Source organism: Ranitomeya imitator, chromosome 1, assembly GCF_032444005.1.
Source record: "Ranitomeya imitator isolate aRanImi1 chromosome 1, aRanImi1.pri, whole genome shotgun sequence".
Classification (NCBI taxonomy): domain Eukaryota; kingdom Metazoa; phylum Chordata; class Amphibia; order Anura; family Dendrobatidae; genus Ranitomeya; species Ranitomeya imitator.
Window position 1 is genome coordinate 957,197,757 of NC_091282.1, and position 13,542 is coordinate 957,211,298.

Here is a 13,542-nt window from a genome sequence, read left to right on the forward strand (position 1 = left end):
GTTTGCCACTTGTGGAGCAAGGTGGTATTACATCTTCAGATTTAATTTGGCTAAAAGTGATGACCCATATAGGAGCAGTTACAGCTATCATATTTCTGTAACTTTTGGAAACATGTTAAATGCAGATTTGACTACAAATTTCTTACAAAGGGTAAAGTACTTGGTGACAATCAGTGGATTTTCTGCATAAGAATGCTGAGTTCTATGTATTTTTCCGCTACATGAGTATAGGATTGAAAACGTCTTCTTGTATTTGAAATTGCTGTATATTTGCAGTACTGAAATTACACAGCAAATCTGCCAAATGTGAACTTGCTCTTTAACCCCTTCACGACATGCGCCGTACTAGTACTGCGCATGCCGTGTCACCCCCTTTGATGTGGGCTCCGGCGGTGAGCCCACATCAAAGTCGCGACATGTCAGCTGTTTTGTACAGCTGACATGTGCGCGCAATAGCGGCGGGTGAAATCGCTATTCACCCGCCGCTATTAACCTGTTAAATGCCGCTGTCAAACACAGACAACGGCATTTAACTACCGCATCCGGCCAGGCGGCCGGAAATGACGTCATTGCCGACCCCCGTCACATGATCGGGGGTCGGCGATGCATCAGGAAGGTAACCATAGAGGTCCTTGAGACCTCTATGGTTACTGATGCAGGCCTGCTGTGAGCGCCACCCTGTGGTCGGCGCTCACAGCACACCAGATCGCTGCTATGTAGCAGTGCCGATGAAGTGGTGCCAGCTTCTAGCCTCCCATGGAGGCTATTGAAGCATGGCACAAGTAAAAAAAAAATGTTTTTAAAAATATGAAAAAAATATTAAAAATATAAAAGTTTAAATCACCCCCCTTTCGCCCCATCCTAAATAAAACAATAAAAAAAAAATCAAACATACACATATTTGGTATCGCCGTGTTCAGAATCGCCCGATCTATCAATTACAAAAAAGCATTAACCTGATCGCTAAACGGCGTAGCAAGAAAAAAATCCGAAACATCAGAATTACGTTTTTTTGGTCGCCGTGACATTGCATTAAAATGCAATAACGGGCGATCAAAAGAACGTATCTGTGCAAAAATGGTATCATTAAAAACAGCTCGGCACGCAAAAAATAAGCCCTCACCCGACCCCAGATAATGAAAAATGGAGACGGTACAGGTATCGGAAAATGGCACTTTTTTTTTTTTTTAAGCAAAGTTTGGAATTTTTTTTCACCACTTGGATAAAAAATAACCTAGTCATGTTAGGTGTCTATGAACTCGTAATGACCTAGAAAATCACAATGGCAGGTTAGTTTTAGCATTTAGTGAACCTAGCAAAAAAGCCAAACAAAAAACAAGTGTGGGATTGCACTTTTTTTGCAATTTCACCGCACTTGGAATTTTTTCCCGTTTTCTAGTAAAAGACATGGTAAAACCAATGGTGTCGTTCAAAAGTACAACTTGTCCCGCAAAAAATAAGCCCTCACATGACCATATTGACGGAAAAATAAAAAAGTTATGGCTCAGGGAAGGAGGGAAGTGAAAAACGAAAACGCAAAAATGAAAAAGGGCCGCGACTTGAAGGGGTTAAAGGAAACCTGTCAGCATGATTCTGCTGAGTAAACTACAGACACTGTCAGTTCAGTGCCAGTATACTGATTAAAATGATACCTTGGTTGATGAAATCCATTTTGGGGTGGTTGTTTAATCTGTAATTTCACTTTTCAGTTAATGATATGCTCGTGCTTCAGAGCGGGTCTGTGAGGGATCTTCATGAGGGGTTCAAGAGAGGACTTGATGTCTTCCTGGAGCGTAACAATATTGTATCTTACAGTGATTAGGTTCTGTAGAAGGACGTAGATCTGGGGATTTGTTCTGACAATATAGGCTGAACTGGATGGACAAATGTCTTTTTTCGGCCTTGCTAACTATGTTACTATGTGGTCCTCTGATTAGCTATTCATCTGTATGGCAGGTCATTGATCCAAAAACCACGGCGTCTGTGCTGTAGCATGATACAGGGGTTAATATGCATAATTTGTTTAATTTACACATATAGTTTTGTTTAAAAAAATATATTTTTTTTACAAGCAAAATGGTGCCGGCGGCCACGCCTGTGCAATAGCATCTATCGCATTGGGAATCTGTCACTTGATTCATGCTGCTTGACCCATGGGCAGTATGAATGAGAGCCTAGCTGTACAATCGCATGTGAGAGAGTCCTGTCAGTCACCAGGTGTGGGCCTGGGAGAATCCGAGGGTTGCCCCAGAATAATCTCTCCTTCTGGTCCCTATTTAGATTTTCTGACTGAAAGCCTGGTCTATCTTTTTCTGAAATACTGCAGCATTTCAGAAATAAGCTTCAGACTCATGCTGACCGTGGTTTTGACAACATGAATCTAATGACAGGTTACCATTTAATGTTGTACTTGATGGATTTAGATCTTTTTAGAGCCCGCTGTAACTATCCAATGTCTGTTAGCTTTGATATTAGATGGATACTATATGACTGGCATTTCAATGTAAACCTCCATATTTTTATTTTATATACCCTTATTCCTATGTTTTGCTACATAAAATGAATGTGTACAATCAATAATAATAATTTTTTTTTCACGTATTCTAGGAGTGAGCATCCATTAGCCCAACTCTACTGCCATTCTATTATGGAGAATCACCACTTTGACCAGTGCCTCATGATTCTAAATAGTCAGGTTAGTGAAAAGAGCATGTTTTAACGGAGGCATCAAAGCTGTATTCAATCACTTCTGTCCCAGGAGGTGAGCGAGGCTAGTGACGTCCAGGCATTTTGGCACATCATATTGTTTGTGGAAACCACATACTGCTTTAGGGGCTGTGTTGGGACATCATACAATGTGGAGAGCTGTGTGGGTACTGTGGGAGCATTATATTTTGTTGGGAGCTGTTGATCAAGGTATAGGCTGTGTAACAGAAGAATATGATTTACTAGATGGTGGCCCGATTCTAACGCATCGGGTATTCTAGAATATGCATGTCCACGTAGTATATTGCCCAGTCACGTAGTATTTTGCACAGCCCACGTAGTATATTGCCCAGCCACGCAGTATATTGCCCAGCCACGTAGTATATTGCCCAGCTACGTAGTATATTGCCCCGCTATATAGTATATTGCCCAGTGACGTAGTATATTGCCCAGCCACATAGTATATTGCCCTGCCACGTAGTATATTGTCCAGCCACGTAGTATATTGCGCAGTCACGTAGTATATTGCACAGCCACGTAGTATATTGCCCAGCCACATAGTATATTGCCCAGCAACGTAGTATACAGCACAGAGCCACGTAGTATATTGCCCAGTCACGTAGTATATTGCCCAGTTACGTAGTATATTGCCCAGTGACGTAGTATATTGCCCAGCCACATAGTATATTGTCCAGCCACGTAGTATATTGCACAGCGACGTAGTATACAGCACAGAGCCATGTAGTATACAGCACAGTCACGTGGTATATTGCCCAGCTATGTAGTATATTGCCCAGCCACATATGTAACAGGTTAAAAAATAAAAAAGAAACATATACTCACCTTCCGAGGGCCCCTTGTCCTGTCGCCTGTGTGCGGTGCACGCGGCAGCTTCCGGTCCCATGTTTGGTATGAGCACAGGACCTGTGATGACATCGCGGTCACATGACCGTGATGTCATGGCAGGTCCTTCTCGCATAGCATCCTTAGCACTGAAACCTGCCGCTTGCACTGCCGATGACAGGACGCGACGCCAGAGGGTGAGAATAACGTTTTTTTTTATTCTTATTATTTGTAACATTAGATTTTTTACTATTGATGCTGCATACGCAGCATCAATAGTAAAAAGTTGGTCACACAGGGTTAATAGCTGCGTAACTGGAGTGCGTTACACCACGCTCCGGTAACACTGGCATTAACCCTGTGTGAGGGATGACTGGATGACTGGAGGGGAGTATGGAGCGGGCACTGACTGCGGGGAGGAAAGAGCGGCCATTTTGCCGCCAGACTGTGGCCATTGCTGATTGGTCGTGGCAATGGTCGTGGGCGTTTTGCCATGACCAATCAGCGACTTGGATTCCATGACAGATAGAGGCCGCGACCAATGAATATCCGTGACAGACAGAAAGAAAGACAGACAGAAGGACAGACGGAAGTGACCCTTAGACAATTATATAGTAGATAAACTTAGTAGTAAATTATTTGGTTTTGATTAGCTGCTACAGGTAAAATGCATGATACAATAAGCCCCATGTATTAACAGTAACAGCGAGTCAACATACTTAATTCTGCTCAATATTAAGTTATAAAATTAATATAAAACAATAATTATGAGGAAGAAGAACCGTGTCTTTCAAAATACGTTTTTTTTACCTATCTAAGAGTCCGTCACACAGGGCTGGTGACGTCACCACTACCACACACCCCACTAACCTCACTCCCACTGCACACCGCCCGCTTCACTAGGACTGCTCTGGTATCTGACGCCGGAAGGAAAGCCACACTCATCTACTTGAGTAAGTGCCGTATTGACAGTGGTGTCCCTTGTCAGTAACTGTAGTGTGGTAGTTATTTGATATTCATATATATAGCGCATGCACAGGACTCAGGATTGCACACAGAGCCTGTCAAACTACAAGCAGCTTCAGCCCTCATACAGCCTACGAGCACCAGTGTGTCGTATTACGTTTTTTAATAATCCTAATAATAATAATAAATAGAATCAAGCTTGTCTGGTTGGTTTAGCCCTAAACAACTAAATGAAATAAATATTGTCAATTTTAGATGCTCCATGCAGATAATACTTCTGCCCAAAAAGACTGAATGGTGTCATAAATTCAAAGGCTACTTCAACAAACTCAGAAACCCAAAGAAGCTTAAAGGCCCCTAAAATATAACTTTTAATTATAAAGTCAAAACAGACGTCAAAAACATGGCTGACTATACCACATACAAAGTGACTATCCCATGAATCGAGGAGGGGGTGGCAATAAGTGTTAAAATTATCCCTCTATATTTTTTTATATTGCTACATACAACTCATGCATTGGCTATGTGATAGGGTGCCATTAATCTCTTTTTAGTGGAACTCAGTCTTGATCACGTAAAGCATTTAAATTGACAAAATGTATATGTAATCAGGATGGTATCTGGGTTTGTTAGGGGTGTACTAGGGTCAGAATGGAGAGCCACCGATGAGTGAGGGCGCCATACCATGGAAACTTAGTGTGTCAACCTGCACTGATAGGCAGGTAATACATTAGGGAACTTCTAAGGCCATTCAGTCCATTACACAGTGATTTAACCTCTCCCTCAATAAGACCCTCACAGTGTTTATCTTTTGCTGCTTGTTTTTATTTTTGTATATATATATATATATCTCACAATACATGGACTTGCGAGGTCACTTGTTTTAACTTTATAATTAAATGTTATATTTTAGAGGTCTATAAATTTCTTTGGGTTTGTGTGTTTGGTTTCGACCTCCACTTGATTAGCTGTCTTGGTCTAACCTTTAGATTAAGGATATGCATATCAAATTGTTTAGATACTGTGTGTATATTATATTAGTTCTTTATTTTTATTTTTCCACCCGAAGATATTTCATTTTGTTTTTCAATTGAATTGTACAGATTATGGGTAACATTAAAGGCGTTAAAAGTTCTGAAATTATTCTTTTGAGGAGATTTTTCTTACATGACAAAAAAACAGCATTTTAACGAGGGTGTGTAGAATTTTTATATCCAGTCTATATGAGAACCCAACCTTAAAAGAAAACCAAGCTCAGAAGACGAGAGATTTATCTGAAAAAAATATACTGAACCTATATAGTCCTGGTCTATATTATATCGCTAGCAAATCAGGCTTCATTTTTAAGATTATAGTTTCCTTTTAAGGAGTTAAGCAAGATAATACATTTTAAAACCAAACTACCGTAATTGAACATTTAGTTGGTTTAAATTAATTTAAAATATTTTGGCGATGTCACCTTTTATATTTCACATATAAAGCTGGGTATCCGCTGTTCAGCGCATTTACTGCATATCCTGTAGCGATAACTGCAAGTTATGAAAGTGCAAAAATATTTTGATCTGACCATAACGTTGGTGTATCTATGGAGTAAACATTGAGTCTGGTGAATGGAGCTATGATTTAAAGAGTAAAGTTTGGATGTCTTCTTTTTCTCAGGGTAATCAGATCCTAAGCGGTCTTTCTGTTCAGGACTACAAGTCTGCACTGAAGATGATAAAGCAGGCTATCCTTGCTACAGATTTGGCTCTTTATATAAAGTAAGTCCAGCTGATCATCCAAGGATTGTCTTGCATATTTGATTTATTCATATTCAGTTCTCTAACTGACCAAAAAAGGAATGGCTGAGATATTTTCCTTGGCAGTGCCTAGTACTTGCGTGCGTCATAAGCAATCTGTCTTACAGCCTTCAGCTTCAAGTTTCATATAGGTATCCACCATGATGTTACTGGATGCACTTGCCCTGCTTGTATAATAACAGTATCACTCAGGCTTGGCTGTAAATTAATACTTAAAGTTAGGAAAATGAGACTCTTTTCTATCTTTACAGGAGAAGAGGAGATTTTTTTGACCTAGTTAAAAATAGGAATTTCAGGTGGGACCATTCAGCACAAAAAGAATTGTTTTTGTAAGTATTTTTCTCAGGAGCTGTTTTCTAATTTGACTAAGGGCAGAGACAGACTGCCATATTTCTCGTGCCAAAATCGCATCGCACTGCACGGACTGGCATGGCACCTCTCCTGATCTGAGCAAGACAGTATGGTATATTTCGATGCAGCTGTCAGGCCCAGGTGAGGAGAGCCAACAGCCAGTATGAGGTTTACAGGTTCACGATGCGATTCTCGGTAGTCTGTCTCTGCCCTAAAAGCTGAAGTATACTAAATAATGCTACTTTAACAAGTCTGACATTCTGGATCCAAGTCTGGGCTACCAAGCGTGGACCAGCTGCAGATCTTTTGACCCTAAAGGTATGTATGAAAAATTGCCTGATTTTCTCCCAGAAAACTCAGATGACTTTCATCCATATTGTCATCCATATGTTATGCTTGTCCTGTTTGTGCATTTTTACATCCATGTGACATCCATGTTTATCCATTAACAGTTCGAAATGTACATTATTAACCCAATCCCAAACTAACAACCTCATAGGCATATATGAGGCTGTTGAGTTTGGTTCAGGAGACCGACACCTTGGATCGTGAAAGTCGAACATGTGAAACTGGACTTAGTGTGTTAATGACATATATTGCTACAGGGAAATGTGATCCCTTAATTAATGATCAGGCTAATGTATAGCTTTGGAACCAAAGAATTGTCATAGTTTTATTATGCGTTTATTTTATGGAGTCTAACTTTGTAAATATTTCCACATCCCATTTCCGTTTGTACTGGCAGATATGGCTACTATATACATTTTTAAGCAACAAAAATTGGGACAAACAGATGTTTTATAATTAGTGTTGAGCATTCCGATACCGCAAGTATCGGGTATCGGCCGATATTTGCGGTATCGGAATTCCGATACTGAATTCCGATACTTCCCGCGTATCGGATACCGGAATCGGAAGTTCCCAGAATTCAAATTGAACGCAGCAGCCAATGAGGAATGAATGAAAGTGTGGGCACATCCTGTTTAGCATGGTGGGCATGTAAGTACTGGCAAGGCTTGGATTGGCTGCTGAAATGATGTCACTCTGCACTATAAAAAAGCGCTGCCGCCATTTTGCGCTCACTCTGCTGTGATTTCAGTTAGGGACAGGACGCTGTGTTCTAACTGAGGGCCAGTTGAGCTAGCTAATTGCTTTATTTTCCTTTCCAAAGGCTAATTTAGCAAAACGCTGTGTGTTCTTCACTGTTCACCTTGCTCTTGCCTTGCAGCGCTGTTTTAACAGCGTTCTGCAAGGTCTCTGTGTGTGTGTGTGTGCAGCTCACTCTGTAGTCTGTGTGCAGCCATATACCCGGTTGTATTCAGCTCAGGGGGGGTTCACACTGCCTCACACAGTTGTTCTTTTTTGCTCTTAGTGCAGCCTGCTGCACATTTTTTCTCAAATTTCCTATTAGTGTTTTTCCACCAGTCTCCAGCTCTATTGTGGAAAAACACTACATAGGATAACCTAGAGGGGGGTTTTTGGGCCTTGCAGCGCCGTTTACGGCTGTCTGCACGGTCTCCGTGTGAGCCCAGCTCGCCCTGTAGTCTGTGTGCAGCCATAGCCGGTTGGATTCAGCTCAGGGTTCGTTACTGGCTCATACCTTGAGAAAAATTTTCCTTTTTTTCAAATAGTGCAGCCTGTTTAAAATTTGAAAAAAAAAATTCCTATTAGTGTCTTTCCACTCGTATCCAGCTAAATAGTGGAAAAACACTATATAGGATAACCTAGAGGAGGGTTTTTTGGCCTTGCAGCGCCGTTTACGGCTGTCTGCACGGTCTCCGTGTGAGCCCAGCTCGCCCTGTAGTCTGTGTGCAGCCATAGCCGGTTGGATTCAGCTCAGGGTTCGTTACTGGCTCATACCTTGAGAAAAATTTTCCTTTTTTTCAAATAGTGCAGCCTGTTTAAAATTTGAAAAAAAAAATTCCTATTAGTGTCTTTCCACTCGTATCCAGCTAAATAGTGGAAAAACACTATATAGGATAACCTAGAGGAGGGTTTTTTGGCCTTGCAGCGCCGTTTACGGCTGTCTGCACGGTCTCCGTGTGAGCCCAGCTCGCCCTGTAGTCTGTGTGCAGCCATAGCCGGTTGGATTCAGCTCAGGGTTCGTTACTGGCTCATACCTTGAGAAAAATTTTCCTTTTTTTCAAATAGTGCAGCCTGTTTAAAATTTGAAAAAAAAAATTCCTATTAGTGTCTTTCCACTCGTATCCAGCTAAATAGTGGAAAAACACTATATAGGATAACCTAGAGGAGGGTTTTTTGGCCTTGCAGCGCCGTTTACGGCTGTCTGCACGGTCTCCGTGTGAGCCCAGCTCGCCCTGTAGTCTGTGTGCAGCCATAGCCGGTTGGATTCAGCTCAGGGTGCGTTACTGCCTCATACCTTGAAAAACAATTTCCTTTTTTTCAAATAGTGCAGCCAGTTTAAAATTTGAAAAAAAAAATTCCTATTAGTGTCTTTCCACTTGTATCCAGCTAAATAGTGGAAAAACACTATATAGGATAACCTAGAGGAGGGTTTCTTGGCCTTGCAGCGCCGTTTACGGCTGTCTGCACGGTCTCCGTGTGATTTAAACTAGCTCTGTAGCCCGATCTGCACCAAAAAAAAGGTTAAGTTCACCAAACACAACTTACACTTGTGTAGGCCACATTTGAAAAATAATAAAGTTTAGTCCACAATTTACAACATTAGTGTTTCTTACACCTGTTAGGAGGAGCATTACAGGAATAAGCACACTAAGGCCTTAGTACTTTTCTGCTTATCTTTATCTGTCAACCAAGATGAAGAGGGCAGGGAGTAAGGCACGTGGGCGTGGGCGCGGAGCAGGGAGAGGAGCAGGGAGAGGACGTGGTGATTCTGTGCCTGCTGCGGGCGCCGGTGACTCGTCGTCACTCAGTTTCAGCAGGGAACAGTCCTTCATGCGCAGCTTTGTCGGAGAGCGCCGTGCACCGCTGCTGCGTGAAGACCAAATTGAAGCCGTTGTCGGGTGGATGGCAGCTAACGCCTCGGCATCGACTTCAGTTAGTGCCACATCCTCTCAGGCACAGAGCACTGGAGAGCAGCCATCTGTCTCTTCACCACCTGCCAAATTGGCCAGGCAGTCAGAGAGCCCAGGACAGGAGCCGTCTCTACTTCTGTTCTCTGAATCTCTTGGCTTGGAAACAGGGGGCCAGCCAAGCAGCATTGGAGAAATGGAAGAAGAGGCAGTGTGCAGTGATGCCCAACACCTTTTTCTCTCTGACTCTGAAGAGGCAGGTGGGCCAGTGCCTCCGGTGACCACAGCGCAGTACGCATCTGATGATGAAACTCAGGTGCCGCTTTCTCGTGCGTACTGTGCTGCTGAGACTACCCAGGAGGAGCAGTTGGTGGCAGAGGGTAGTGGAGATGATGAGGTCCTTGACCCATCGTGGCGTGAGGAACAGGAAGGTGGTGGGAGCAGCTCAGAGGAAGAGCTTCCTCTTACGGGCCAAAGAGGGAGAGGGAGGGGGAAGACTGCGGAGCCTGTAGCCTCCACTTTGGCACCCGTTAGGAGCCTGTCTCTTTCCAAAGCCAAAAAGGGCGCTCCCAAGACTTGCAGTGCCTGGTCCTTTTTTGACACAGTTGCAGATGACATTTGTTTTGTCAAATGCAAGCTGTGTCATCATAAAGTAAAAAGAGGGAAAAATGTCAGCAACCTCAATACCACAAATATGTGGAAACATGTGCGGACCAGGCACGCGGTGGAGTTACAGAAACACACTGAAGATGTAGGCCAACCAACAGCGGCAGCTACCACCTCTTCAGCTCGTGTTGCCTCTTCCTCCAGCTCACGCACAGCTGGTTTGGCTTCCTCCCAGAGACCTTGTGTAATTCCACCCACAGCACCACCTTCCCAGTCATCCTCACACTCCCAGTCTACTCTACAGCCATCGGTAGTACAGGCATGGGAGAAAAGGCGGGCATTCTCGGCCAACCACCCCCGAGCACAGGCTCTGAATGCAGGCATTGCCAAACTGTTGTCCCTGGAAATGCTCTCGTTCAGGCTGGTGGAGACTGACAGCTTCCGTGACTTGATGGCATTGGCAGTCCCACAGTACAAGGTGCCCAGCCGCTTTTACTTCAGCAGGCAGGCTGTCCCTGCCCTGCACAGGCATGTTGAGGCAAACATAAAACATGCGCTACTGAACGCCGTCAGTAGCAAGGTCCACCTCACCACCGATGCGTGGACCAGTCAGCATGGACAGGGGCGATATGTTTCCCTCACTGCCCATTGGGTTAATGTTGTTGAGCCAGGTACAGATCGTGCGAGTGGCGCAGGACGTGTCCTGCCCACTCCAAGGATTGCAGGAATCCAGTCTGTACGCATCGACTCCTCCTCTTACACCAGTTCCTCTGATTCCTCTCTGCAGGATCCGTCACAGTCCACCTCCACATGGACCCGTGAACGTTTACCTATGACCGACATGAGCACAGCCGTGGCCAAACGTCAGCAGGCCGTCTTGAAACTAGTTTCATTGGGGCATCGAAGCCACACAGCGCAGGAGCTCTGGAATGCCATCAAGCAGGAGAGCGATGTGTGGTTACTGCCAGCGAATCTCCAGCCAGGCATGGTAGTGTGTGACAATGGCCGAAATCTGGTGGCAGCTTTGGCCCTTGGCAACCTCACTCACATCCCATGTCTGGCACATGTGCTCAATTTGGTTGTGCAGAGTTTTCTGAGGGACTATCCGGATCTTGATGCCCTGCTGCACAAGGTCCGCCTAGAGTGTGCTCACTTGCGGCGTTCCAGCTTGGCCAGATCCCGCATTGCTGCTCTGCAGCGCCGATTCCGCCTTCCGGAACACCGCATCATATGTGACCTACCTACCCGGTGGAATTCCACGTTACATATGTTGGAGCGGTTGTGTGAGCAGCAGCAAGCAGTTATGGAGTACCAGCTGCATCAGGCGCAAAGAAGTCGCAGTCAGCGCCGATCAGACTTCACAACCACAGAGTGGGCCACTATGAAGGACGTCTGCCAGGTTTTGCGTCCTTTTGATTATTCCACGCGGATGGCAAGTGCAGATGATGCACTAGTCAGCATGACTGTCCCCCTTATCTGCCTGCTTCAGCAAACTTTGCAAGGGTTAAGGGATGATGTGGTGGAAGAGGGGGAGGATGAGGAGTCACCTTTTCCATCAGCTTCTGGAGAGTCAGCGCCACGTGGTTCCTCACAAAGGGGTACGCAGGGGCCAATTTGTGAGGAGGATGAGGAGGAGTCAATGGAGGAGGAAGAGCTCCGTCCAGAGGAGGGAGCGACACAATTGTCCAGTGGTCAGTGTGTACAGCGAGGGTGGGGTGATGACGAGCGGGCAGAGATCATGTCTCAAGCAGGGGACAGCGTTTCTGGGCCGGTTGGCACTCTGCAGCACATGGTGGATTTCATGCTGCAGTGCCTGAGAAACGACCGCCGCATCGACCACATTCTCAACATGCCTGATTATTGGGTGTTCACCCTCCTCGATCCTCGCTACCGGGACAACGTCCAAAACCTCATCCCTGCGTTGACCCGGGAGCGTAAATTGCGGGAGTACCACGACACACTGGTGAATTCCATCATCTTCTCCTGTCCAACTGAGAGGAGTGCTGCTAGTGCTTTACAAAGCAGCTCAGTGCGTCGAGGCAGTGGGGGAGGCTCTGCCCAAAGAGGGAGCAGAAGCAGTGCCTCTGCCCAAGGCAAGCCCAGTATGGCACAACTCTGGCACACTTTTGTGTGCCCGCCCCAAATGTCTACACCATCACCGGCGGCTCCAGTCAGCAGGAGGCAACGGTTCCGTCAGATGGTGACAGACTACATGGCTTGCCCTCTTACTGTACTCCCAGACGGCTCTTCCCCGTTCAAGTTTTGGGTCTCTAAGCTGGATACATGGCCAGAGCTAAGCCAGTATGCATTGGAGGTGCTGGCTTGCCCTGCGGCTAGTGTCTTATCGGAACGTGTCTTTAGTGCCGCAGGTGGTGTACTAACAGACCGTCGCATGCGACTATCCTCCGATAACGTTGACCGGCTTACTTTCCTGAAAATGAACCAGGCCTGGATCTCGCAGGAATTTGCCACTCCTCTGCCTGATTAAGTAATTGGGTGTCATCCAGGTCTCCTGCTGTGTTCATCTTTCTACCACCTGAACTGCTATTCCTGGGCTCCAACACCGCCAGTTGCGGCTCAGAAGTGCAGGCTGCACAGTAAAAACATACGACCCAGTGTTATTGGGTTTCAGTAACGTCAGCTGATCCCCAGCTGTGTAGCCGGCAATGTGTCCTGCGACCGCCACGCTGGCACAACAACCTAAATGTAAGGGAACCTGTCCCCCCCCCCCCCCCCCGTCGTTTGTTACTGAAAGAGCCATCTTGTGCAGCAGTAATGCTGCACAAGGAAAAGGTAGCTCTTTTTTTTTAGCTCTTTGCACACGCAGAACTTAACACTTATAAAATGTGTTCACTGATACCGTTATACCGTCCCGGAGCTGGGACTTTCCTTCGTAATGTGACGCAGCACAGCCGTCATTCCTACCCCCTTGGTGCCATGCGCTGCCTCCTCAGCGTTGTTTTAAGCTGTCACGGAGCCTGCGCTGTTCTGTTATCCCTTGGGCATGCCCTATTTGCGCTGCCTGTCTTCTGACATAATTTGGTGTCAGGCTGGCTGCGCCTGTGCGGCCGCGGTGCCCGAGATCCCGCCTCGCAGTGTCTTCTGATTGAGTCACACTGCGGGCCTGGGATCCATGGGCATGCGCAGTGCATATCTTCCCCTCGGGCTCTCGCTCATTTCCCTCCGCCTTCTTTAGACTGTGCGCCGTCAGCTGATCCCTAGCATGCCACGGCCGTGACACCGCACAGTCTGAAGAAGAGGGAAGGAGGGGAGTGAGA

At 45.5% G+C, this 13,542-nt stretch overlaps 1 protein-coding gene across 2 annotated transcripts in view; it reads left to right on the forward strand.

Annotated features, from left to right (window-relative positions):
- The window catches only part of PDE5A (phosphodiesterase 5A), a 518,628-nt gene that overhangs the window by 412,384 nt on the left and 92,702 nt on the right, over window positions 1-13,542 (forward strand). For both annotated transcript variants that reach the window (XM_069743739.1, XM_069743740.1), the window contains exons 15-17: window positions 2,608-2,695; window positions 6,175-6,275; window positions 6,566-6,643. In XM_069743739.1, the coding sequence (XP_069599840.1) occupies window positions 2,608-2,695; window positions 6,175-6,275; window positions 6,566-6,643 (267 nt within the window). The remainder of the gene's footprint in view (window positions 1-2,607; window positions 2,696-6,174; window positions 6,276-6,565; window positions 6,644-13,542) is intronic.